Consider the following 27050-nt stretch of genomic DNA (forward strand, 5'->3'; position numbering starts at 1 on the left):
TTATTTTTTACTTATAAAAAAGAATATATATATAATACTTCTATTACTGCTGATATTAAAGTACTGAAAACTATATACAGATATCTCTGTAATACTATTTTTTATAGAATTATTCTAACTACTAATTATTTTAAAAAAAATTAAGATTTATATAAACGCCGCACATGCTGATTATAAAGATAATAAATCTATTAAAAATAATATTATCTTTTATACTGGCAGTTTTATTATCTGATTATTAAGTAAATAAAGTATTATTATATCTTTCTCTACTATTACAGAATACTGTATGTACGATGCCGCTGTCAAAAATATTCTATATATTAATAAATTAGCATAGATATTTAATCTTAAGATATTAGATGACAGTAAGATACCTCTATTCAGTAATACTATTAATTTATTATGGATTCTTAATTATAGTATTTATATAAGATCTACTAAGTAGCTAAATAACTATTATTTATTTATAGCAGATCTTATTAAAACAGATATTATATTAATTTAATATATTACAGATACTTGTAATCCTGCAGACAGCTTTACTAAATTACTAAATTAGAAGAAATTTTTATAATTTTCAGATTTTTCTAGAAATAATTTCATTGGCTACCCCTCCTCAGTATATCCAGAAAATAATATTTAATTTATAAAAGATTACTTATCTAAAAAATATTTATAATCTTATTTAGTATTTTTTACATACTTCTTTGTCTAGAAGACCGTATCAAGATATTTATATAAATTAGTTATATACTGTGCTCAGGATGTCTATATAAAGTACTTTTTTATATTACTTTGTTTCACTCTTCTGGAAGCTTAATTTAACTTACTCTTTTGCTGTATTTCGCGCGTTTATTTGTTTGCTTTTTTTCGTTGTTTTTATTGCTTTGCTAGTAATCTCGCGCCTCAACATATAATTATAATACTGATAATAAGAAATGGTTACTACTCGCGGAGTTCGCGTTCATTTCATGATGAAGGATAGAGACGACAGGCACTAGGAAAATGTGAGGCTAGAGCATTGACTGAATTACTGCTGTCCTGGCTACGTAGCTGGGAGAGAGCAAGGGTTATACAGAGCCTAAGTGTTGTCACGTGATGCCGGTATGCAGCCTTGCCAACTAGGGAATAGGTGCTCCAACCTTATACAGTAGGGATGGTGTCATAACCTGCTCCTAGTGCGGTTTGCAAGTAAGGTTTCCAGTTATGTATTAGAGGTATTTCAATCTGCCACCGACAAAAGACTGGAATATTGATTCTAATTAAACTATATATGACTTACAAACTTCACTGAGGCAGAAGTAGTACGACAGGTAATGAATGCGAGAGTGCCGAATCCTTACAGAAGAGTGTTACCGATCAGCCACCAAATTTTCCGTTCCAACTAATACATACCATACCTGGCTGCTGAGACCCACCGCAGTGTACTATAATGGGAAGATTTCAGTGCAGAAAGCGTTCTCTTCTTAACAATCTTGCTGGCCGCTGGCAGATGGATATGAAATTAATGCTGTGATAACAATACATTGCACACCACAAGGTGGAGTCTGGTGCTGTGGTTCAGTCCACCTTAAGGCACTGCAGTCACAATATGGACACAGCAGAGAATCTTGGCGTACTTCAGCTACAGCTTAATCATATTGCAGACAAAACTGTAATCTCTGGAGAAACCAGATAGATTAATTTCTGGCCATGCCACGCCCTACATTGTTTATTATCGAAAATTCATACTGTATTAAATATCAAACTACAGTATTCCTATATAGGAATAAAGACATAAAGGTGAGAAAATACCGGACAATCCTGGTATGTATATCGGAAAATTTAGGTTTGTGGCACTTGGTGGGTCCCGATCCATTTTACCTAAGAATAGCCCATACTAAACAGCATTAGGAAGGAGTCTGATAGCTACTGCCTTGCTTTAGGAAACACCCAGGGACTCATGTCCTATTTAGTGCCCAAATATCCCTATTCACCGGTTGATACAGTCGTATATAACATTAGTGACCGACTGTGCTCACATCAATAATAGAATTTCTGAATGCCACTCCTCCCCACCAGTATACTCATGATCATATTCTACCTTGTCTCAAACAAGGGGCGTCTGGTGGCTTTAAAATAACAACCCACTTAATCCTACAGATGTCGTGGAAGCTAAAGACATTCCTTGGCCTCGCTGGGTATGTTAAACGACTGGAAGGAATTCACTGCGAACAAGATGCCCTAGAATTTCCCATGATAAAACAAGATAGCCTGTTTAATATCAGCATATAGCCAATCATGCATTCCACAGACTAGCCTAAGCGTAGGCTACTGATGTTTATACGTGCGTCGCATTCTTCATATTCCAGGGTACAAAGATAACCTAGAATGTGTTAGAGGGCCAGTAAGTATACTAGACTATAACTATAAATGGCTGGTCGGACACTTGCAAATTTGTGGGACATCACAACATGTGGCTACCTCACGGGAAGCTGGTTTTGGCAAGTTTCTTTATTTTCATCCAGTGGGCATTATGCCGGGTGGTTGAATATAATCTTACACTCACGTGGGAGGACCTCGAAGTTGCTGGGATCACCCGAAAGGCCGTTCTCATTAACGGCCAGTTCCCCGGCCCTCCACTGCGGTTGAAGCAGGGAGATAATGTAGAGGTCATGGTGACTAACAATATGCCTTTCTCAACTACCATTCATTTCCATGGTCAGCTGTCCTGTGGAACCCTCTTCCAGTGTTCTGTTCTGACAGACTCGCTTGCCTTCTAGGTATCCGACAGCAAGGTACCCCTTGGTCTGATGGAGTTCCCGGCCTTACTCAATTACCTATCGGGCCAGGGAGCCAATTTTTATACGCCTGGAAAGCCGACGACTATGGTACCTATATTTACCACTCTCATGAAGCGGCCCGTATAGACGATGGTCTTTATGGCGCCATCTACATCGAGCCCGCAGACAATATTGAAAAGCCATTCTCGATAATCACCACAGACGAGGTCGAGTTGGAGTTTCTCAAGAAGGCGGAGCAGAATACCCAGCCGGTAATTCTCTCCGATTGGCGGCGTTTCACTTCGGACGAGATTTGGTATATCGAGGAACAGTCTGGAGTTGAAAGCTACTGCGCTAGTTCCATACTCGTGAATGGCAAGGGTTCTACGTACTGCCCACCGCAGGAGCAAATCAATGAGCTCACCCGACCGGAACTGAAATCTTTACTGAAAGGGGGAAACATGTCCGACATGGGGTAAGTTCCTGATTGTGCCTGTGGTTTTTTCCGCTCACTCAACCCGACTATAAGTATTGATCAGTGATTGTTAGCTGTTTGCCTCCAATTCCTTCACGCCTAGGTTTCTTTTCCTTCAACATAAGTAATATTCCCCAAGGATATTACCAAGGCTGTACGCCAGCTGTTGGGGAGACTCAGGTGTTCTCAATAGATCCTGCCTGGCGGTACGTTAGCTACGACCTGATAAACATTGCCGGAAGTTCTTCGCTGGTATTTTCGGTTGATGAACACCCGCTGTACATTTACGCAGTTGATGGTCGATATGTCGAGCCAGTACTTGTCGATGCACTGACCATTCATATTGGAGCCCGGTATTCCGTCATGGCCAAACTTGACCAGGCTGCAGGTAACTACACTGTTCGGATTGCAAATAGCTACGCGAATCAGATCATCAACGGGACTGCAGTATTGTCATACGAAGCCCCAATTGAGCAGGACTTCGTATCACAGCCATACATCACGGAGATAGGGACGGCTGTCTCACGGCAAACATCAATCCTGGATGAAAGTAATCTGGTCCCATTTCCGGCAATACCACCAGCGTCGGACGTGGACCGCACATATATTCTGAACATTCATATGTACAACGCATCATATCGCTGGGTACTGGGAAATGACAGCTTTCCTCTGTCACTAGAGCATCTATCGACCCCTGTGCTCTATAACATCAGTTCAATACCAGTTCAATATACCCTCCCAACATTGAACGACACGTGGGTCGATATCATATTCAACGTCACAGTAGACGAACCTCAACATCCTTTGCATAAGCATTCGAACAAGTTCTTTGTGATTGGAGAGGGCACGGGCCCATGGACGTACTCCTCCGTGGCTGAGGCAGTTGAACATATCCCAGAAAAGTTCAACTTCGTGAACCCGCAGATCAGGGATACATATCCCACGCCCAACTCTCGAGAGGGTGGGGCTTGGCTCGCTATTCGATATTATGTGGAGAACCCGGGACCCTTTCTCTTACATTGTCATGTTCTTATGCACCAAGTTGGTGGGCTTGATATAGCTTTATTGGACGGCATTGACGCATGGCCGACAGTCCCCGAGAATGTTAATCTGCCATAGTTCCGATTACCCGCATTGCTTTCAAGCTGATATACTTGAGTGTTGGGGTTGGAGAATAGCCTAGTAGGAAGATCAATAGGCCTTGGTGATTGTGAACCTCCGAAGACCTGCCAAGCTGGGACCTACTTGATATTGATCAGGAGGAACAGAATAGGAATATGTAATACATCCGGTACCCATTGAACACTGAGACTCGAAATATACTGTACCTAACGGCTTCAATTATACGCATCTAGATATATGATCAGCAGGATACAAGCTTCAAATCAACCTTCCCTTTACTCGGTACCTGTAGTATGGAATATGGTGGTAATGGCAACCACAGTAATAATAGTCTATATTAAGTTTTGAAGATATATACAAAATATAGATCTTCTGAATTTAAATCTATTTTTATACTCTAGACTGTGCATCCGACTTAGCTCTATATTCTTTTTATAGTTCCTGGGGTGTTAGTTATTCAGGTAGGAAAGGCCTGCAAAGGATAACTTCTGCGTAACTACTTCTTTTTAGAAATTAAACAAACCGCCGATATATGTTATGACACAAGTAAAGTCAACTAGCTGAGGGAGGCACATCTGGGTAAAATGACAGCCACGAATTTTAATATCATATACAGCTCCATAGAAGCCTGAATATTTGCACTACTTGATCCCGCGCCCAGATGTCTTGATCCTTTTCTTTCACCATGATCGTCCCAGAGAACAACACCTCATTACTCTGTGGCAAGATGTCTCTTTACATGGACGTTGCGATGGGCGAGGTGGTGCTGGCGACCGGCAAGGGAGGGCCCGATGGCCTCCAAAAAGCAGGGAGAATAACCATTTTTTCCTACTAGCCCAAAGAGTTGGCCACAACATTATTACTTGACCACATCTACATAGCACCTTCGGCCGATGTTGGGGGCTGTGGGACCTCTGCGGGACATGCTACGTGGCAGCGGGACACATGAAGATACAATTCTCATCATAACTCTGGTCAAACTAGTTGTAGGAAATACTCGATCCGATGGCTCCGCTCAAACACTATCCCCCTCCCGCAACACCATCAACAACGCTAGTCCCCGCAATATAAAAAACGCGGGGAGAGAAGCCATTATGGGTTGGAGGATAATCAACCCCGTATATGCCATCATATATCAATTCGGTAGACATCTGCTAATCATCTCTGAATCTTTCAGAGCCAAATCGCCCCTTAAAATGGCAAACATTTCAACTAGCAGACCTCGCACAGAGTACGAGGAAGATGTTCTACCTGGCACGGATCTTTTGCATGGCCGGGGCAGTAATGAGGTTCCGAACTCACATACGGCGTACGAGATATTATAGCTCTCTTCGTCTCGAGACTTGTATTCTGATGCAAACAGCAGCCTAGTACCACATCCCTCAGATGACTCCAATGATCCACTGAATTGGTCGCCCGCTTGGAAATGTACGTCTTCCAGACCGGATATCGATGTCCGTAACCAGCTGATAGCTTATATCAACGAGAACAGATCTTGTTATCGCAACCCAATTTTTATTTCTCTTTGTCTCTGTTGAATGCGCCCTTTCAATGGGCCCAATGTTTCCCCTCTTCGCTGAAGAGTTTCATCTTGACGAGACCCAGCTTAGCCTCCTGACCGGGGCTTGTGTTTTGGCCCTCGGCTACTCAAACCTTCTCATCGTCCCGTGCTCTAACATATTTGGCCGTCGGATCACCAGTCTTATCTTCTGTCTGCTAGGCATGGCATCATGCCTGTGGCAAGCACTTGCAAAATCCCACTCGAGCTTGGTGACTGCGCGGGTTATCAACGGAATAGCGACAGCCACGAGCGAAACGGTGATGGTCCAGGTAACTTCGGACATCTTTTTCTTGCACGAGCGCGGTGCATGGACCGGCCTTTATTTGTAAGCTTTGTGCATATAGTGCTGAGCAAACCTTGTTCTACTGCTAATCCGGGTTTCCCATAGTATGGGGTACTTTCTCGGCTTGTTTATAGGGCCCATTATATCCGGGAATATTGCTCAGAAGTAAGTCGTTCGTTTGTCTATAATTTTACGACACGGATAGCTAATTGGCCGTCACCGTACCTTTAGCTTTGGATGGCGTAGTTTCTTCTGGTTATCCTTTGCCTTGTCTGCGTTCAATTTCATCACTTTACTCGTTTTCTTTCCCGAAACTCGATTCCTTCGCGACCGTAAGGATGCCCCCGCATTCCCCATTCAGTCGAGATCTACGGAACAAATAAAGGAGGAATGTGAGCAAGTAGAGATGGTCGACCGTGACGTGGATATTTGTGGCAAAGGGGGCCCATCCAAGATGCAATACAAGCCATGGCAAACGCCCGATCCATAGTGGAAGCAGCTCCTCTTGCGGAACTTGTTAGTCCCTGTCTACGCATTTTTTCCCCCCATTATCCTCTGGGCAGCATTGAACGTTACTGGGCCAGCGAACCTCCTGCTATACTGGAACCTGACGGAATCAAAAGTGCTGAGTGCCCCACCGTATGGCTTTTCGCCATCCAGTGTGGGGTACTCGAATTTTGCATTTGTCGCTGGTGGCCTGGTTGGCCTTGTCACCGCTGGTCCCTTTTCGGACTGGATTGCCGCCAGAGCAACCGCGAGAAACGGCGGTATTCGCGAGGCGGAGATGAGGCTCCCAGCACTCATTCCATATTTCATCACAACCGTTGTTGGCATCGTCATTGGAGGCCGCGGGTATGATTATCAATGGGACTGGCCGCTCATCGTAATTGTTGGGTATGGTTTCACAGGCCTGTGTGTGACTGCCGTTCCAACTATTGTGATTTCGTATGCGGTCGACTGCTATGAACCAATTTCTGGGGAGATTATGGTCGTGGCTACGGTTATCAAGAACACGTGTGGCTTTGTCATGAGCTATTGGGTGATGCCAATGGCTGCAAGACGAGGTTGGATCGTACCTACTATGGTTGAGTTTTCGTTGGCTATTGGACCGTTGTTACTGGGTATTCCTATGTATTTTTTCGGAAAGGGTCTGAGACGGCTGACAAAGGATGCAAGAATACATGCACTTAGTGGGTAACCGGTTTCCTGCAGGGGAATGTTATTGTCCCGTGTTTCTGAATCCGTCGGTGGAGTATTCTACATCATGTGACCCCGATCCATTGGAAAGTGTTCGAAGTTACAGTGTACAATAGGTATAACCTGCAGCGGAAATAAACACTTCAAGGTTCTCTCACCACCATTCTTGGGATAAATCACAAAGTTTCTGTGGGGAAACGAAATCCATTTAAGGGTGGTTTGGAAGAGGAGAATTCCAGTTTCCGTCATAAGAGGCACAGACATCATGATAATTGTCGTGGCCCAAAATGTGTGTCTACTGAATCATTTGTCGTCTTTTTCTTGTCATTTTGATGCGATCCGGCGCCTGGCCATAATTGTAGAGTCGTAATCCCTGTGTACTTTACTCAGAATGATCCGTAACCCCTCAGATCCCATCACTCCATTCTCTCTCAATTGAGATATTATGTGTAACTAGCGTGGAAGGGGCCTTGAATACTGGGATCTAGAAATGTCAAATAAAGCCAAGGAGAACTTTTCTCGATAAACCATAAGCCGGGGAGAGAGATAAGGAATATAAACGACGTTAAGGCACTAAAGATGCCGATTCGGTGGCAACCTCCAGATTACCGTGGAGTAGCACTACGCCTATCGCCGCGAGTTGCTGTGACAACCCCCAGTGTCCAACACGTTTGAGAAGATCCACATATCGACATGCGGTAGTGCATCTGGACGGCAGTGGTTTCTTATTTTGGTAGTCTTGTGATTCGAAGAGAAGTTTCCCACCATTGACATTGATGAATTTAAGCTCTCCGAAGTTATGGAGGTTAAAGGCCCTTGGCTCGTTTGTCTCTTCGCTGGTGCCGAATTTCAGATAACAGTACCAGACGATGGTTGCTCTGAAAAGGACTCGGGGCACATGAATTGCGGGCTCGATCCCTAACGGCAACGTCTCCAGCAGATGAAGGATCAAGACAGCATGAACCGCACATCTCATGCCGCTTGGAGAGCTGGCCCAATCAATTGCATATTCCTTGTGGCGCTGAGCTTCGGCAGAGCCTTCACGTCCGATCGCACGCTCTAAGCGATCAAAATCAGTAAGGAGGCTAAGGAAGCCAGAGTGCCAAAGAGCCTGCAGGCAGAAGGTGTCCTGCTTCAGATGCGAGGACTCTAGGGGTCGGAGATAGCGGTCGTAAAAACTGATCAAAGCCCGTTCAAACTTTACCGGCAAATCTGCCTTGTTCTCTTGAAAGTTCGAATCACTTATGGCCCAGATTATACTTTCTAGCTCAACATATGAGCGGAACCCGACCGGGCCGGGGGATGATGGGCTAGTGGGTATCCCTGATTGTTCTATCTGACATCGCACCGCGCTGACCCAGGCCTCCGCGGTCGGGGCCATCCAAAGATTGTCCTCGGATACCAGATCCAACGGGGAACGTCGTAGAAGAGCATCACTGAGCAATAGCTCAGAGAGCTCGGCATCCAGAATGGAGACAGCGGCCCAGAGCCTGACTAGCAGTTACATACTAGTCATCCCATCGGGAGGGGGGATGACTCACCTGACCTGCTCTTCCGCTTGGGACCAGGCCCTCCATGTTTGCTCGGGGGCGCGATGTACATCTTCTATATTAATCTGTTCAATTGCGCGACGGCTGGAAAATAAGTTTTGTCTTCTCGCCCACTGGTGATGTCAGCAGGCATCGTTTGTTATTATTTGTAGATATACCCTTACGGTGATGACTGTTCCATGAAACGTCTGTACAGTTAATAGATCTTTTGGTCTCTGCAGAATACTAGTTAGAGGTGATGAGTATCAAGCAGACGATTGAATACTGCTTACGCCCGTTAACATGCCGAAGATCTGCCCAATCAGAGCTGCTTGCACCATAGACAAGGCTTCAGCTTTCCCCCTGATCATATAGGTTTCCCACTTCTTCGGTCAGCGGAAAAAGCTGCGCCAAACATTGCGGTAATAACAAACCGAAGAGAGTATAGCTTTGTGAAGAGTTTCAAAAATTCCAATTCCCTGTTGGGTCGCATTATTTGAACCTAAGAATAGACTTCCCATCGAACAGATCGAGAGCAGCAGAAGGGACCGTTTTACCGAAGGGCGAAAGGTGTGCTGATGAATGATGGGAAGGATATTAGTAAAACGGGCAAAGAAGACTCGAATACACATATTCTGACGGGGTCAGTCTTGGTATGAAATACGCCGGTCATTCTTGAAGGCTCACCAAAAAGTCTGTGGACGGCAATGGCTCTGTAGTGATGCGCTGCTGAAGGCGTTGGGCTAGATTCTCCCTATCAGCGTCGTTGATGTGGGGCCTATCCGGGTTGCCGCCAGGAGTATCGTAGCCAGTCCCATTGCCCTCAATGAAGGTATACCAGTGCTGGCGAACTAAATCTTCCGTTTGCCCGATTATAGGTTCGAGGACACCTGCAGACAGCGGGGTTAATAGAGGGGCCTCCAAAAATGGCGGAGGTGGCTCGACGTTGGAACGCATAGCGGAAGTGATGATCGAGGCATTAAATGCATCCAAGTCGAAATTATCATCAGCTAACCATGCTGAAGGTTGGGCTGCCCAGCCTAATGACCAGTCAGACAGACCATCAGGCTGGATCTCCGCCCAGTCAGGTCGGCCAATGGCTGGATCCATAGGTAAAGACGGCCTGTGTGGCACTGGGCTCATACAGATAACCGTGGCTGTAGAAGAACCGGCGGAGGGTGAGCCAAGTCCATAGCAGCGTGTTGACTGATACTCCTTTGAATAGTTTGCATGTGCCAAGGAAACCCCTGTCGTGCTTAAGTTTAACCCTGCCGCCGGGGCGGGAGCGTGGACGCTATCATTTCCAACAGGTTCCACAGCAGTAGAAGTTTCTTGCTGCGCTGGCTGTCGCGTGATTCCATGAGACCGAGCATGGCGAAGGAGGGAGTCACTGTATCGTTAGGAGATCTGTACAGTAGTAAAAATAGATTCCTCAAGGCTCAACGCACTAGCGAGTAAAGGTCTTTGTACATACAGTACATGAGAACGGCCTTTCTCGTGTATGGCGTCTGATATGTCGAGCCAAGTGATCCTCCTTTGTGAACGACTGAGAGCACCACGGGCAAATGCGTTCTGGTCTGCGATTAGGGTGGGTCGGCATGACTGAACTCTGCAGGGGACAAGAACTGATTGAATACGACTGCAAGATAAAAGCTTCTGCTGATGCTGCCAAATGTACGGGAGGATGGAACGCACATCAACAAGGAGGAAAATATCTAAAAAGAGGGGTAGGGGGCTGCAGAACCACTTCTTGGTAGTATATGTGTCATTGAAATTAAAGTTCACCCTCGCGTTCCTCATTCACAGCCCCCTATGATCGGCTAACCCGGATTCGTCTTATCACGTGATCAAAGACTAAAATCTGGAGTTGACCCTGGGGCGCTTGTCGCAGGTGTAATGGTCTCAAATCTATTTCTGACGAGCATCCGAAGCCAACGGCCATTGAATATTCACTACATTCACTATTGCTCAATAATGATAAAAACCGACAAACAGTAACCTCGGGGCTTACGCAACTCGCGCCCCTCTGTTGTGTATGGGGAACAGACCTCCGACGTCCCGCAGGGTCCCGCAGGAACCTTTCTCCAGACGCTCGGATGTACGGAATTCGTATTGGTGTCCCACTTTATTGGCACAGCGGGGAGCAAGTAGGGGTCATGGGGAAACCCCAAATGCATGCATCTACAACCCGTGATTGCTACGGAGTCTTTGCCAAGTAGCGAGACATAAAACGACATATAGCATTTGTGGTCTTTCACTTCTTCCTGTAGTGTCTGTGTCGCGCAAGAAATCAATATGGAAGGCAAAGATTGGGAGACAACCGACATCCTCATCTGCGGGTGTGGCCCAACCGGGGCTATGTTGTCAGCCTACCTTGGCCAAATGAACATCCCGCACGTGGTTTTGGAAAGGGAGATTGACATCACCACAGATCCACGTGGAATTGCTCTGGATGAAGATGGCATACGGGCTTTGCAAGGGTTAGGCTTGTACAGAAGCATCTATACAGATATTGGAACCTGTAAAATATTTCACCCCCCCCAGCTCTGTAATCATGAGGAATCCAGGTTCTAACCAGCTCTTAGGTATGGGGAAATTCAATTTCATCAGCGGGTCAAGTACAAATTTGTCAAAAGAGGCATTTATTGCCATGGACTATAACACTGTATGGCCCTGCTTTATGCGTTTGTAGTATAAGGCGATCACTAACTTAGTCACAATTAGACTGCTGGGGGAACTGGCCATGTTGGATATATCTGTCACAAGCAGCCGGCACTGGAGAAGAAGCTCAGAGATACTATGCGGGCTTATGCATCTTGTTCTCTACGATCGGGTTCAACCGTCATTGATCTCGACGAAGATGACAGCTGGACTTATTGCATTTATAGAGATGCGGAAGGGATGGAGCGCAGGATTCGCGCACGCTTCTTTGTAGGTTCCGATGGAAAAACTGGCTTCACGCGGAAGCAATACCTAGAAAAGAAGGGTGTCTTCATGGAGCGGGTGACGGAGTTAGTAATGCCCTCGCTGTGGACACTATTCTGAGTAGCATACTAACTCTATTTCAGCGTCTTATATGATGAAACATGGGTAGCACTGAACTGGGAAATCGCTCTTCCCACCCCTCAGACTCATCCGGACTTTCCTCTTTGGAAGCTCGGGTATACTCCCGAACAAGTATACGAAAAGTTTTTCCCCCCCGGCTTCCGCTTCCTATGCAACCCAAGTCGCCCGGCTGTTTGCGGCCGTTTTGGACTTCCCAGTGACCGGCTTTGGAGATTCGAGTTCTTCGTCCGACCCGACGAAGATGGACATCACTTGGCCACGCGTGAGATGGTGCAGAAAATAGTGTTTCCGTATATCACCCATAACGGCAGCCTATACAGGTAAGAGACTGCCATTTTCTTAGCTTTCAAGGTTGCTTATTGTTTAGTCTACCTGGTGACGTGCAATTTCCGGAAGACTGTATCAATATTTTAAGGTCACGGCCGTTTGCTTTCTCTGCACGCAGCTGCAATGTCTGGGCTAAGGATCGTGTCATTTTGTGCGGTGACTCAGCCCACGTCTTTCCACCATGTAAGCAAGCCACGCTGTCGGTCAATGCTTATTTCTTCTTTCTCATGGTCACAGTTGGCGGTCAAGGTATTGCCTCAGGATTCCGGGACGCTCTTTCATTGGCGTGGCGGCTTGCCATGCTGTGTCGATACCATTCCTGCGATACTCGGGTCCATCATGCCGTGCTGAGCGCGTGGTATCTCGAGCGCAAGCAGCAGTTGGAGCAATCTCTTGCGGCGACCATTGAGAATGGTAAGTTCGTCACCGAGAGCCAACCACTCAAAGCTTCCGCCAGAGACTGGTATTTCTGGTTAATTCAATTCGTGCCAAGCTGGAGGCGGCAGCTTGAACTGGGCAGGCGCCGGAAAGGCATGGTCAGATACCGGTATCTCGATGGAATGCCCTTTCTCCCTGACCTGAACGGGGGCGTCAATATTCCTCAGGTTCATGGCAAAAAGTCAAACGGAGAAATTGTTTTCACCGACGACATAATATTTCGCTCCCAGCAAGGGGGCCTCTTTCAAATGTTTGTGTACCTGCACACTGATGAAGAGCTCTTGGAGGTGCGAAAGGTGCTGCAGGAGGTCGAACAACCCTCTAGAGGTACCTTACTGGCTAAGAACGTCCCCATTATTATTGAAAAGTCAGTTACGGATGCTGAAGATCCGAATGTCATTAAAATAGCCACAGGGGAGGAGTTTGCAAGCTCTCCGCTTTGCAACCGGCGGCCAGAACCCAAGCTTTATGATCAGTTTGCTCTTGGCAAAGAGATCCGTGGAAGATATTGCATCGTCCGACCCGATCGTTTCCTCTTTGCCGCCTGCAACGATATAAACGAACTGCATGTAGCGATCCGCAGCATGCTAGCTTACTTGCACCAGACGGGTCTCTAATCCATATCACTTTCTATTTCGCAGTGGCGGTGCTTGAACCAAAATTCCTGTTCGCAAAGTGTCTGTATCACTAGCTTTTAGCAAATAGAGAATCCAGTGCCACAAGTATCGTTATCTCCACTATGACAAGAACCGTGCTGGATGTCGAATACCATCCACGAAACTGTCCTGGAAGAAGTACCACGTATTCCAGCGGGAAGATTCGGAGTAAGGGCTTGAATTCTGTTCTGAGTATGTCATGTCAATGCAGCAGAAAAACAACAGAACAACAGAACAACAAAAATAAAAAGAAGAAAAAAGCCAAAGCCATCCCCACATAAACTTGTAATATCTGCTCCAGGGGACTTGCCGAATCGGGGTGTGACCTGACCTGACTTCCGCGGTTAATAGCGGCCATCGGGCAATAACTATTTTTGAGATTCCGTTACAGCGTACATATCAACATTTCAATAATCGTAGAAATATATAATTTTACTATGTAATTTGAAGTCTTTAATAATATCTTATTTCATAGATTTAATTAGAATTTAAATATCTTGAAATTTAAGTCTAAATTACAATTCTAACAACCGAATGCGTATTACAAATACTGTAATTTATCTGTCTAATGTGGCAGAATAATAATAATAAAAAGCGGCGAACTGCGGATAAAGGGAGGATAATCTGGCAATATATATAAAGATTAGCAGTGAGAAAGAGTAGGTAAAGAATAAGAAATTTTAGTATATTTTCATTGAAGCGTGTATTAATAATTTGATATCTTCTTTGAATTATACTTTGATATAGTAGAAACAGAGTATTCCTAGTCTAGTATAAATTATTATAATTTTTTTTAATTATATTAGGGCTTCTAATCAAGCATAAATTCTGCTTAATATTACTGGCGGTGAAGGGACTTGGATGAATTTTATTATTGCCCGATGGCCGCTATTAACCGCCGGACCTGCGGGACTTAGTGCTGCGGGACATTTTATCGCCACCGGAGGCTAGGAACGATTATGCACTGGTGGTAAAAGAAGGCATGAGTGGGCTGGCGGGACTCGTATTTCTACTCGCATTAAACATAAATGCTACACAGCGACGCCGCTGAATCACAGATATGACCAGATTCATTTATTACCTCAGAGAGCTGGAGACCTTGACACTCCTTGGCTCGTTACAACGATAAGCACCTTTTTTTAATTCATTACCTATCGTGGCAGACAGGCGACAATGGCTTCCTGTCATGGAGCATCTATTCCGGACATTACAGCCATTGGCCCAAATCAGGAGTCAATAGCCACCTGGAGGAAGAGGTGCGGTATCCAGCCGGAGAAGCAGATTCGCCTGGTGAGGCTGGTGAATATGCGATATCAACATCCAAATCTGGAAGAGATCACTACATTCTTGCAAGGTAAAATTGCTCATGCTTCGCAGGAAAGGATTTACTAACGGCTCTAACAGATTTCGGCATGTACATTTCCAAACAAACGAATGACGAGGTCTGGTATCGGGGTTATGGGGTTGACCAGTACGTTTACTACGCCAAAAAAGGAGATAAAAAGTTCCTGGGAGGAACATACGAGGTAGAATCGTATGCAGACTTGGAAAGGTGAGTCAAAGTCTACATTCCTTGGTATATGAGTGTTTGTACTAATCTTGATAGAGCCTCTCAACTTCCAAATGGGTCCGCCATTCACGAATTGATTTATGCACCTGGCGGAGGTTATATGGTCACCATTATTGATCCTGAAGGGTTCCCTGTGAATCTGATGTACGGCCAACAGCCTGCAAAGCCAGGGGAGTATCCGGAAAACTTGATCTTCAACACCGAGACAGAAAAGCCACGCATTCGCAAATTCCAACGATTCGTTGAGGGCCCTGCACCTGTTCACAAGGTCGATATGACACAACCCTGCCCTAAAACGCACGAGACGTTGTACTAATAATTTGTCTGCAGCTGGGTCATTACGGTCTATGTGTCAAAGACTTCTCTGCAATGGTCGCCTTCTACACTACAACATTTAATTTGGTCCCTACTGATTTCCTCCATGTTGGGGAGGGAAATGACAAAACCAATGTCGCAGTCTTTGCGCACATTGATCGGGGAACTGATTATGTGGATCATCACACCTTTTTCATGAGCACCAACAGCACTTCCCACGTCCATCACTGTTCCTTTGAAGTACATGACTTCGACACTCAAAAGCTGGGACATCAGTGGCTAGCAAAGAGGGGGTATACGCCTGTCTGGGGAGTAGGAAGGCATATATTAGGCTCGCAGATCTTCGACTACTGGTGGGATACAACAGGGAACATGATTGAACACTATGCCGATGGTGATATTGTCAACGAGAAAACACCAATCGGGTACGGACAAGCAGGGGATTCCTCCCTAGCAATCTGGGGGCCAGATGTCCCCGCATGGTTCCTCAAGTAATACTTTTTGTTGTCGAGCAAATATAGCCAATGTGGCCGACCCTCTAGCCATCCGCTAGAGGGCGTGCCTAAACTCTCTGTTCAGACTAAAGACAAAGGCAATACCATGAAATCTTGCATATGCTGTTAAATGCGTAACTCCCAATAATGTTGAAGTGCACCTTCCCGCATCATCTCCAAAGAAATCCGATGATTAGTTCACCTCAAATGGACAGCATCAGACAGAAGCACGAACAACTAACTATTGTCAGGGAATAAGCTTGAACTCCGGACATTTTCCCACTTCCTGGTCTGATTCACGCCTCCGTTTTCTCTTTGGTATGTGTGTGAGTGAGGATATAACCAGAGACACGCTACAACATGTTTTCTTGACCTGCGACTACCTGTTAAGAAACATAGGAAAGTAAAATGTTTGAATGTATAGGTGCTTGCTTCATGTAAACATTGTTCCATGGTATTCGCGTTCGTATCTAGTATTGGATCCTACTCTATTCATATCGTACTTTATTGGTCAAAGTACCAATCTTGTCGATATACACGGAAAATTCATCGCCATCTTTCAAAACATCTCTTGGACTTTTGAAGTACCCAATGCCCGCCGGTGTCCCAGTTAGAAAAATTGTACCAGCTTCCAAAGTTGTCCCTTGTGAGAGGTAAGAGATCTGTCTCTTGATGGAGAAGATCATGTCTTTTGTGTGTCCATCTTGGACAACGACTCCATTATGTATGCCTTGAATGCGAAGCGTCTGGGGATCCTTAATCACAGATGGCGAAACAAGGACGGGGCCTGTACGGTCTCTCTATTAGTTTCTGGTCTTTGCAGTTTTCCGAAGAGATTCAATCATTGACATGCCTATCGGGCAGCTTTCATCCAGGCCTTTGGAAAAGGACCATTGTGCGGTTGCCATCTGCAAGGTACGGGCGGATACGTCATTTGAAGCAGTGTAGCCAAGAACATAATCCAACGCGTTCTCCTCCGGGATGTCCCGTCCAGTCCGACCGATCACAACGCACAACTCGGATTCATAGTCACTGGTGCCATCCTGTGCACATTTGGGAACACTGATGGAGGCAGGATATGGTCCTATGAGCGCCGAGCGCGGCTTGGTAAAGAGAATAGGAACCTCCGGAAGGGCGAGGTTAGCTTCCTTGGCGTGATCGATGTAGTTCAATCCTAAGCAACGGATGTAGTTGCATTGTTCTGTGCTCACGGGAGCGAGAATCTGGAATCGGTCGTGAGTATTCGAAATAGAGGATGGAGGCGTAGAGAGTCAGTCACCTGCTTCACATGCATGATCTGATCCGTAACACGGCCATCAAAAATTGTGCCCTCAATGAGGTAGACGGGAATATCAATGCCGTTGACGCTGTCTTTTCCCACATCCCGTTCACTGTTGACCAACTGGCCAAGATGGACATGGTTGTCTTCGACCGCAACAAATCGAATGAGGTGCGTCCAGAAGGTCATTTTGGCGTACTTTTCCAGCAAAGATAATGATGGAAAAGGGCATGTGCTTTCTTAAGTTCTTCAGCAATACGCTGTCCAAAGAGAAGTTGTGGGACGGTAGATCTTGCGGGACGTAGTATTCCAATGTGACGCTGGTCATTGTTGCCACCGAAGCCAATCAACGATGAGATTCTGAAAGCCGCAGGCCCATAATGCGCGACACTTTATGTCTCGGGGTGGTATTCTAGCTGGCGGTCTCGAAAGCCTCCTGTCAATATGGTTTACGGAGCGGTCGGAAAACAGAAGCTAGGCATCTCAGCCTCTTCCGGGTCTCCGGAGTGCGGCGGGCTTTTTGTCCCGCAGTCCGACGTCCCGCAGGTCTTCATTTTGTGTTCACTAGTGCGATCCGCTATCCAAGGGGTCTGCCATTCTAAGAAAGGTCTAACGTAATTGCATAACGCTCATCTTCATTAGGTATTGCCTTGTGATGCCAAGCGAAGCGCTCTTATAGATACAGAGTTTATACCGTAAGGGATCACTAAGCCTTCCTTCTCCGGGACATCTGGGGACTACTACAGGAGAGTGAAACGTACGGGCGGCGGAACCCTATTTAGGATGCAGCTGCACAAGGGTTTTCTTTCTTTCTTTTTTTCCTTAACATCTTCCATGGGTGCATGTCGAACTATAAATGCTAAGTGGTACGAAATAACCTGTCCGCTCGATAATAGACGGGAGGCAAGAAGGGTACTCTAGAACTGATCTTCCGATTTATGGCAAATAATTTTCCACCTCGCTGGCGCCAAAGGACATTTGATGAACTTGCTTCCTCATATCGCTCAGATAACCACATGATATTTTGTGCCTCATTTTGGCTAAATTTTCTCTGTACGAGGAATTACATCCCTGATCGAACCCGCGTGTCCCAATGAACAAAGAGCATGGATCCAATAATCGCCGTCGTCCAAGAGTCTCCCAAGCCTGCAGGAGATGTCGGACAAAGAGAGTAAGTTATTGTCTAATTGATAACGTTGACTCAAAGCAATTGAAAGATCGGAAAATTAGCTTTTTTGGATTTAACTCCGAATGGCATTTGCTGACTTATTGTCAGGCGCTTGAAATGCACCATGCTAACGAATCAATGTTCGCAGAATAAATGTGACGGTTTGCGTCCCGCGTGCTCAACATGTCTTTCTTTAGGCCACGATTGTGCCTACGATTTGCTGGCACGAAAGCGAGGTTTACGCGAGGGCTATGTTCGTAGTCTTGAGAAGCTATTAGCTCTGGCGATTCGAGAGGTGAACGGATTTGAAGACGACGCTCTCGCACTGTTGGGAGTCGTACCGGAGTCAGTAGCCATCCAGAATCAGTTCAAGACTCCTTGGACAGGCGATGAATCGTCAAATCAGCTGTATTATATGTGGAAAACGAGTCGACTCCACAGAGCTTTAGAAGGAACGCTCAGTTATCCTAAAAGCGTCCCACTACCTGGCGGTTTCACTGACAGTCTACCGCGAATCGACAATGTGATGGCCGGCTCAGGGAATAAGAGCCAAAATTACACGAATGTCGGCCAAGGTTCATCAATTGATACAGTTAGGATTGAACAGCCCGGTTCCTTGAGTGAAATGCCGTATGCGGCTAGAGATACGAACTCTCAATCAGGCAGTATATCCGCTCCCCGCTTACCTCCACTGCCACCGCATGCTACGCGACTCCTCGACACTTATTATGCGACTACCCATTCATGGTTTCCGATCATTTCTAAAGATGAGGTCACTCGCACATCACACATCTACTCCGACCAAGCATGCTCTGAAGCCGGGCGCAGCACTTCATGTGCTTATGAATCCACGTTGTGGGCTATCCTGAGTTATGTTACCTGTGCGTCAACTGTCCGACAGCCAAGTCAATCTTCACAACTCCTTTCAGAGGTAAAACTCTACTACTATAACAGTCGACACTTAATACCTAGCCGGATTGAGAACTGCGAATTAGGCCATCTTGAAGCTATTATTCTGCTAGTAATGGTCAATATTGAACTTGAAGAGTGGCTCGCAGCCTGGCTCCTTATTGGCCGAGCTGTCCAAATAGTAATGTTTTTAAGGCTTGGTGAACCCCAAGACGGCCAGTGGTCGGTGACGATTCAACATGGAAAGACTGCCGCGATTGGGTGTTTTATTATCGACTCCTTGCTCGCCTTTTGGAGGCGAGAACCCCCGCATTTGCCTGCAGAGTATCTCGATGCCGTCGCGCGGAGAGAGGAGGACGGCATTAAAGAGTGGACTCTATGGCCAGACCTGCTGTTTCCGTACCAAAAGGTGGTGTCGACAAATGGCCCTCCATCAGGGCTGTTGCAAAGCTTCAGCTGCTTCAAGACACTTCTGGAGCTAGCAAGCATAGCAAATAGAATTGTGAGGGGTCTCGGGTGTAGTGGCCTTTCCCCACAAACTTTTATTTACGAACTTAGTCAGTGGGAAAGTGAGATCCCCCGTGGGTGCCGCCTTATGGGTCCTGATAGCATATACCCTGAACGGCACCCCACTGTGGTCTCACATCAGGCATATTTGACTCTAGGGTATATTGCGATACTGTTGTCCCTATACGTGGATATTACCATGCAAGAGTTGAGCGTTGCTCAGATACGGTTGCAGGCCCGGGAGAGAGCCAAGAAGCTACTCTACAGAGTACCGCGTGTCCTTTCCAACCATGCTAGTCAGTTATGCATATGTGGACTTTCGACAATATCTGTGGTATCTATGAAGATTATTGTTGATAAGGCACGAGTGCTCTGCGAGACGCAAGGGGGGACCTTTCCCTACCAGAAGTGGATGGAAAACCTTCGTTATACGTGCACGATTCCCTGCCCAGCATTTCATCTGTCCTGTTCTCTGAAGGCAGATTTATCGCGTTTTTGTGAGGTCGCTTTTAAGCCGACAATGGAGGTTTCAACAAGTGCGTTACAGGAAGGAAGGCCACTTGGTTAACATAAATAATAGATCATGTCATGTCTACTAAAGAACGAAGTTCTAGTCAGCGCGGAATGTCGTAAATAAACAAGACCTGTGAACTGAACCACAATTGATCGCCGTAACAAGACATGTCCCTCTGACTAATAATATTAGTAATTCTTTTGTGTGAGTCCAAGCAGTGAGTAACGGTTATCTGAAAAATAATGTTGCTTGTACTAGAAAGCTGTTTGATAGAAGTGATCCTGGCTGGGTCCGTTACCAGAGACTGTCATCCAGATTCTGATGATATACTCTATCTGAAGTGGAGAATAAATAGTAGGTGTTATTACTGTTAACAGTAGAATTAACTGGGATTACCTGACTGAATAGCACTGTTACTTTATAAGAATAGATTACTTCTTCCTGATAAGGTCGTCTCTAGTAGGGGAATTAGGTTTATCCTCAGATTAGATATTTTCAGCTATTCTACCGGAGAATCTAGATAAAATGTATAAATATAACCAATCTCATCTGGCCAACAAAAATGTTCAATCTGGATCTTATTCTTCCTTGTCAGGTGAAGCCCAGGTATTACTGAATAAGGGGGTGTCCGAATAATGCTGTACCAAGTTACTAAGATGACAGATGCCAGGATAATTACTGTCTAGATGCTTACCAAAAATCCCAAATTCTAGTGGTATGACAAGTTCAGTGTTTACATACATGGAGCTATATAACAAGATAGGAATGGTAGCTATTCAGTAGCAGAAATATATAGTATGAATTCTCCTTGGTTTTTTCATGATTGTCATCACCACTATAATTGTTAATATTCTTTGTTATCTTTCAGTTCTTGGCTCATGTATCTCTATGGTGTGAGTATAAGTGCTGTAATAGTATATCGTTAGAATTTGCCTAGATACTTCTCGCTTTTTGATAAATTACATAGAGGACATCTGCTGAGTGTATAATTTGGCGTAGGCTTCACATCTGAAAGGCTCCTTGGTGTGCGACTGGAGATGCCGGGCTAGATGCTCCATCTTTGAGAGTAGATGAAACTAATGTATTCTTCTTGTAAAGTTTTCCGCCAGTGATACCTATTTATGTGGATAACCTGATCTTTATCTGGCTTTCTGTGTAGGGGGATGGAGAGAGATAATGATATCTGAATTCAGAAGATAAGGTAATAGCCTTACGCTCTAAGCGGTATGTTGACTATTCACTAGTAGTGCTACCTCAGGGAGTACGAGGATTTCTTGGCTCGGGATGTCTGAATTTCTGATATGCTGTTCCACTATTGGCGTCTGTACATATCGAATGCATTAACGTAGTTCTTAACGGATTTATGTCTGCTCCTCGGGACATAGCGACCTTTCACCAGGTGCTAGAGTCACGTCGGCAACAGCGAGCCCTCCATCCCTTGTCACCCTCGCGTTGGATCTACTAATACAAGGTGGGCCAGGCGAAGAACCCTTCTATATTTACGATAGATGGATTAATATTCCATCCTGGCTCCCAGGTACCCATTTCGTCCACAAACGCTAGGTCGAGGGGTGCTCTACCAGCCGACTGAGAAGTTGATGGAGTCTCAGAGTCAGGTAGCTGGGCAGTTGTTGAGACTGGAGGGTCAGGTTTTTGGGTATTCCCGTGATCGGAACAGACCCTTTGGTCTTGGATACCACGAGATACTGTCGTGTCTGACACAGAAGCGTAATTCGCTGCCTCATCTGCAGATTTACGGATTGTCTCGTAGATATTGACTTCCAGACCCAGTTTGTTCAAAGCCAGTTCAACCGCTCGAATTGTGCTTGCGATCGGCTCCCCTTCTCGCATACTGTAAAGGCATCGGAGCCCCATTTGGATGCGAGGGAGATGAAGGGTAGCCAGTGTCGCATCATGCAGCATATCATAGATTAAAGCAAAAGCCGCACTCCCAAGGAAGAAGCCATGGTATCGGAGCTCCTAAAACGCATGGTCAATGATCATTTCCGACAAGGGTATCCATTGGCTGTACCTTGGCGGTTGGAATATGGTGGGAGGTTCTTGAAATATGTTCAATTAGGGTATAAGCAGCATTAACTGCGGAGCTACAAGCTGCATCCAGCCATGCAGGCGATCCTTGTTTGTCCACATAGTGAATGGGCTGTACTTCCCGGCAAACAGCCTTCGTTTGCTGCCGCCATCGCCCTCGCAAAATCAGAAAAGGCCGATAGGTCACGAGAACAGTATGACTATACACTTCGGCCGACATTAGTCATTGAGCTTGTCTGATTGTCCAGAATCTCGTCAGGCCATAGGAAACAGACAGTACATACAAGAGCTAAGGATAATTTGGCAAACCCCCTGCCCTTGGCCGGATGCGGTAGGATGGAGCCCAAACCCCATACAGCGTTGCATAAAAGATTCAAATTGCCGTAAATCAGAGCGAATCGCAGCTGCCGTCTTCTCCATTGCAATAAAAGAGCCATGTGGTTTTTCATACATGTCTTCAGCGGTTCGCGACATGATCTGGGATAGGTGAACCAAGCAGGTCAGAACTGGATCGACTGGAAGTGGTATCTCTATCTTTGCTCGTGGTAGGCTGCTGGGTCGCCCCAAGAAGAAAGCCAGTAGCCTATTGAAAAGGAGCAGTTAGCCTCAAGGTCCCGTCTCCTGCCATAGAGCTTGGATTACGTTTCGCAGATGTAAAGGCACCAGACTGTGCGTTGAATAACTTCACGACAGTCACCGTGTGCAGCCCCGGGTTTATGGAAACCTGCAGAGACTGCCTTTCTCACTGCCGTTCCAACCTCTAGATATGCAGCGTTGGGTCTGCCTCTTTCATTCTGGAAGTGCGCGTGTTCTCAACCTGGGTTAGCCTCGCCTATTGTAAGATACGATGGGAAAACTCATCAGAATAATAGAAGTCTGCACAGTCTCGATATTCACGATATCTGCCATAGCAGCCGTCTCATTCTTGATTTTGGAAACTAGGGTGTCCGCCAGGAGATAGTGCTCAGTGTTCAGGGCCGCTATGGCGATAGCAGGAAGCAGAATATGCTTTCCAGAAGGATTCTTTGGCGTATGCAATGTGGTTATGTACAGGTCATCCAATTGCTGTTCAAAAAGCTCCCGCGGCTGGAAAGGCATGAGATGGTAAAGCGTTTCCAGGAAACATTTTAAAAGTTGTTTTGCCAATGAATACGAAACGAATCCTCCGGAAAGACTGGCCAGTCCCGCTTGATTCGATGGGTCTCGTCCCTTGTCAGCAATGCCAAAAAAGATGGAACGGAACTGGAACATGTCCAGGCCAGCGCCACCATCTTCGACTTCACTAGCCTGGGACCGTGGTGCTCCTGTGTAACCCGGAATGATGTCGCGATATATTGTTTGCATCAGGGCAAAGTTGGAAGTGGCACCGTAGTATAGCTCCATCGAGAGGCTCGGCGACGCTTGATGTGTGGCGGTGACGCTATTGGGAGATGGCACGGTCGGTCGCTTTACGTATTGACTGGAGGTAGTAACGGGGATCATGTTCATGACCCTGGAAGAACCTGGGGTTATATCATGGCTGACTGCGGAACTTGGCTGGACTCCAGAAGAGCCTTTTCTCCTGCGCTGCCGAGCTTTATCGCGATACTCGCAGCGAAGATGCCTTTCAGAACATTTCCCACAAGGTGTCTTCCCGTCGCACCGAATCTTGCGTATACGACATTGCTGACACGCTTTGGATATTCTCCAGGCTGGAAAGGAAGCCCCACTGCGTTTAAATAACATGGTAGTTTCTGATGTGCACCTCAAGTATCTTGCAGTGCGGTATCTTGTTTGACCGGACTAATTGGTGTCTGCGAGTGATGTATTTGGTTATGAGCGATTGTATCATCAGGTTGGGAGGGCTGTTACATTATATATATTATCACGTAAGATCCCCCATACACGGGCTATCACGGCTCCTTTTTACAACATACCGGCTATAGTCGCAACCCCGCAGGGAGGCAAAGGGTGGCGGATATACGGAAAAAGCCTCTCGCTCTCCCTTCCTACTGGCCAACCTTTTGCTACGGCTAGAGAACGGATTCAAGACCCACGCTTGAACCTTCTAGTAAAGCAGGTATTGCCGCGTCACTGATCGGGGTCAACGAGCGGTGGTGAAGTCACTGGCAAGCTCTAGATTATGAAAAACTCCATTGTCAAGCCGATTTGCGCTCATCACCGCACTTCCGAAGTGGATGTTTAATTGTAGTCAAGTCCAACCAACCTGTGTTGTACATGACCCATTCAAAGACACCTGTTTGCATGATATTTCTGCGGCGACATGCGTTGTTATTAAGTGGAACAACCTGGCTCATTTCAGCAGCCACCTACGTTACTCTTCGCTGCCTGCCATAGAGCATATCAGTAGACTATAATCTGTCCGAATGCTATTATGGCACGTACATAAAAATGTCCTCTCACAATATATTACCGTTCTTGAAACAGATGAAGGATCAACGAGTCGGAAAGAAATACCGTAACAAACGCAAAATTGGCGATGGTAGCTTCGGAGAGGTTTACATTGTTGCGTCCAATTTTGACATCGATGACAGCGATGATTTGATGGAAACTAGGTACAAATTTGGCTCTGTCGCCAAAATTGCTATTATGCTCCAGAATTCACCTATTATTGTAATGTTTTCAAGGAGCGCGAGCAGAGGTGAAGCTTGAGAATTTCAATACTCCTGAAATCACGCCTCATTTGGATGCGCTCGAGACATCTCAAGAGACAGCAGGATTATTCGTATCGCTCCAGGCATTCTAGTAGTATCGATAATTTCCAATACCACTGCATCCACTTCACCGCAATAAATCCATGACCCCGAGCGTAGAAGACACTGGAGTAAGAAACTTCATTACGGATCTGACAAACCTGCCCAAAACCTAAAATTCTGTGCCTAAAGGCTCGTACAGCGCTGAGTCTGGGGCATTCAGGGCCATTCGGTACTTCGCCCACGGAGAGGAAATATTGCCCTCTTTTGTCGAGACACCTTCTGCCACGACACACGAAGGTCGATTCGTTTGGAATGAAGTCCTGACGTCTTGCGTGAATACAGAGCTCAGGTATGTCTGGCAATAAGGTGGTGATGGTGATAATAAGCTAGGCGAGAGGGCCAACGGCGATGGCAAGTGCACGAAATCCGAAAATATACTGCTGGTACTCTCGCACCAACGGTCAGGGCACGATTGTACCTCGATATTCCGATCGAATGTTCCTAGGTGTAGATGTTTGCTTGAGTCTTCCATTTCCGTGCACTCTGTCCCTTGCAGGGGGGCTAGGGGTGTTTTGGATGAATCATCGTTTGCTTGTTTGTAGATGCCCAAGTTGTCTAATATTTCATTCACGGAAAACGGCTGATCGTTGGCTATGCGTTTTATGCTTCTCCCCGTGATGGCTCGTTGATAAAGCTCTTGGAGGGCGCGGATGACCAAATCACGTTGACTTTCGACAAGCCTCACATAACTGGGATCTGTTATTCATGCTGGCGCATGTAGGGATTACCGCCACTCGTAGCGTACCTCTGTGGAAACACACGATGCCTTTTTGGTTTATTCTTTCGATAGTTACAAATGGCTTTTGTGGCTTTGCAGCGTTCGCATGGAGTGCCTCCACTGCACTGAGAGCATTGTCAGCCATATATTCAATACTCACATAGTGATTATGTGATGCCCATGCCTTTGATTTCTTCAATCTACATCCCTGACATGCCTTTGATACTCGTTTCCGGGCGTTGCGTGCAGGGTCTTCGTGCGAGACCATTGCCCTGTATCGTGGTGTAGAAAAGAGAATGCCTTGCGAAAGGGTAGACCTTGAAATGGTCTTTATAACGTTAAATCTAGATAGTTATTGCCTAAGATACTGCGAACGAGTAGACAAGACGCAACTTGTGACTTACCCCCCGAAACTTCCGTGTCGATCTAGATCTTCGGGATTTCGGCTCGTGTATACGATATTACTTACGTGGAATCCTATCAAATAATCTAGGTTTGATCCCCATGGTTAACGCCGTGGGAAAGAGAAAACAACACCCTGGTTCTAAAGGGGGCTGAGCTCACCTATTACGGAATCAGACCATTTCTTGGCGATCCGTGGCAATCCTCTCTAGCTATGACTGAGCGGTGAAAGATCCGAAGCCGTAATTTCGTATATCCGGCGGGACGTGGCGTTCCATTTCTGACTTTCGTTTTCCGAACAGCACAGTAGCCAAGAACATAGTATGGTGATGGTTCAGTCCATCTTGTTCATAGTCTTTATTGCTGCTTTTCAACAATTTGTCTTGTAGATGCTGTGCTCACAATAGTCTCATTTTGTAAGTTTGTATTGACATGTAGAAATGTATATCGACACATGCTTAAGGACCTTGACCTACCGGTTGTTCCTTGATACTCGGGGGTGTTTGACAACTGATGGAACTGATATGGCGTGAAAGAAGCCTCAGCTGATGAAAGGCTTGTTCAACAGCCCAGAGCACCTGAGTAGTTGGAAGAAGTCGAAACCTTGAAAACTGGGGCTCCCAGTGACCCAAAGCACACCTCCTTGGCTCCCTAGTCTATTCCCTATAGCCAAACATTGCCATAACCTTGCCGTGCTCAGAAAGAGCGCTGACTACAAAATCGAAAACTGCAACGTTACTGCCTCCATATTTGTGGGATGGCTATGCTCCGGCCTGTGCGATCCCATATGACGAATGGACAATCTGTACCTCCATCGCATCACCTTGGATTTTATATATCTGTACCTTATGCGAGAGCGCGATTCAATTGCACAAATAATTGCCCCTGTCATACGGAAGCTGTGAAAGGCCAGTTGAGTATAGAGGGCACTTATGATGAGAAATATGATC

The 27050-nt window shown here is 46.0% G+C and overlaps 10 protein-coding genes across 10 annotated transcripts; 5 read left to right on the forward strand and 5 right to left on the reverse strand.

Annotated features, from left to right (window-relative positions):
- Nucleotides 1-2456: 2456 nt before the first annotated feature.
- On the forward strand, nt 2457-4359 carry An05g02540 (uncharacterized protein; the record flags this gene model as incomplete). Its single annotated transcript, XM_001390785.1, has 3 exons — nt 2457-2703; nt 2766-3240; nt 3315-4359. 3 exons carry the CDS (start codon nt 2457-2459, stop codon nt 4357-4359), a joined length of 1767 nt encoding a protein of 588 aa, XP_001390822.1.
- Nucleotides 4360-5558: 1199 nt separating this feature from the next.
- An05g02550 (uncharacterized protein) lies at nt 5559-7404 on the forward strand (the record flags this gene model as incomplete). The annotated part of the gene is made up of 6 exons (XM_059747978.1): nt 5559-5651; nt 5688-5790; nt 5855-6248; nt 6312-6371; nt 6438-6627; nt 6697-7404. 6 exons carry the CDS (start codon nt 5559-5561, stop codon nt 7402-7404), a joined length of 1548 nt encoding a protein of 515 aa, XP_059603751.1.
- Nucleotides 7405-7968: 564 nt separating this feature from the next.
- Nucleotides 7969-10532, reverse strand: An05g02560 (uncharacterized protein; the record flags this gene model as incomplete). Its single annotated transcript, XM_059747979.1, has 6 exons — nt 7969-8893; nt 8945-9066; nt 9118-9141; nt 9226-9246; nt 9620-10276; nt 10407-10532. 6 exons carry the CDS (start codon nt 10530-10532, stop codon nt 7969-7971), a joined length of 1875 nt encoding a protein of 624 aa, XP_059603752.1.
- A 695-nt stretch (nt 10533-11227) lies between these two features.
- Nucleotides 11228-13380, forward strand: An05g02570 (uncharacterized protein; the record flags this gene model as incomplete). The annotated part of the gene is made up of 7 exons (XM_059747980.1): nt 11228-11453; nt 11518-11597; nt 11657-11943; nt 12001-12022; nt 12089-12288; nt 12366-12508; nt 12563-13380. The coding sequence occupies 7 exons, from the start codon at nt 11228-11230 to the stop codon at nt 13378-13380; spliced, it is 1776 nt and encodes a 591-aa protein (XP_059603753.1).
- Nucleotides 13381-14592: 1212 nt separating this feature from the next.
- Nucleotides 14593-15799, forward strand: An05g02580 (uncharacterized protein; the record flags this gene model as incomplete). The annotated part of the gene is made up of 4 exons (XM_059747981.1): nt 14593-14709; nt 14802-14971; nt 15026-15257; nt 15320-15799. The coding sequence occupies 4 exons, from the start codon at nt 14593-14595 to the stop codon at nt 15797-15799; spliced, it is 999 nt and encodes a 332-aa protein (XP_059603754.1).
- Nucleotides 15800-16286: 487 nt separating this feature from the next.
- On the reverse strand, nt 16287-17266 carry An05g02590 (uncharacterized protein; the record flags this gene model as incomplete). The annotated part of the gene is made up of 3 exons (XM_059747982.1): nt 16287-16596; nt 16648-17021; nt 17078-17266. The coding sequence occupies 3 exons, from the start codon at nt 17264-17266 to the stop codon at nt 16287-16289; spliced, it is 873 nt and encodes a 290-aa protein (XP_059603755.1).
- Nucleotides 17267-18170: 904 nt separating this feature from the next.
- On the forward strand, nt 18171-20294 carry An05g02600 (uncharacterized protein; the record flags this gene model as incomplete). The annotated part of the gene is made up of 3 exons (XM_001390791.3): nt 18171-18248; nt 18394-20197; nt 20242-20294. 3 exons carry the CDS (start codon nt 18171-18173, stop codon nt 20292-20294), a joined length of 1935 nt encoding a protein of 644 aa, XP_001390828.3.
- A 1342-nt stretch (nt 20295-21636) lies between these two features.
- An05g02610 (uncharacterized protein) lies at nt 21637-23949 on the reverse strand (the record flags this gene model as incomplete). Its single annotated transcript, XM_059747984.1, has 5 exons — nt 21637-22155; nt 22208-22287; nt 22509-22758; nt 23071-23716; nt 23768-23949. 5 exons carry the CDS (start codon nt 23947-23949, stop codon nt 21637-21639), a joined length of 1677 nt encoding a protein of 558 aa, XP_059603756.1.
- Nucleotides 23950-25089: 1140 nt separating this feature from the next.
- Nucleotides 25090-26204, reverse strand: An05g02620 (uncharacterized protein; the record flags this gene model as incomplete). Its single annotated transcript, XM_059747985.1, has 5 exons — nt 25090-25669; nt 25726-25823; nt 25859-26042; nt 26103-26124; nt 26168-26204. The coding sequence occupies 5 exons, from the start codon at nt 26202-26204 to the stop codon at nt 25090-25092; spliced, it is 921 nt and encodes a 306-aa protein (XP_059603757.1).
- A 437-nt stretch (nt 26205-26641) lies between these two features.
- Nucleotides 26642-26915, reverse strand: An05g02630 (uncharacterized protein; the record flags this gene model as incomplete). Its single annotated transcript, XM_059747986.1, has 2 exons — nt 26642-26812; nt 26910-26915. 2 exons carry the CDS (start codon nt 26913-26915, stop codon nt 26642-26644), a joined length of 177 nt encoding a protein of 58 aa, XP_059603758.1.
- Between the last annotated feature and the right edge of the window lie 135 nt (nt 26916-27050).

Source organism: Aspergillus niger (assembly GCF_000002855.4).
Source record: "Aspergillus niger supercontig An05".
NCBI lineage: Eukaryota > Fungi > Ascomycota > Eurotiomycetes > Eurotiales > Aspergillaceae > Aspergillus > Aspergillus niger.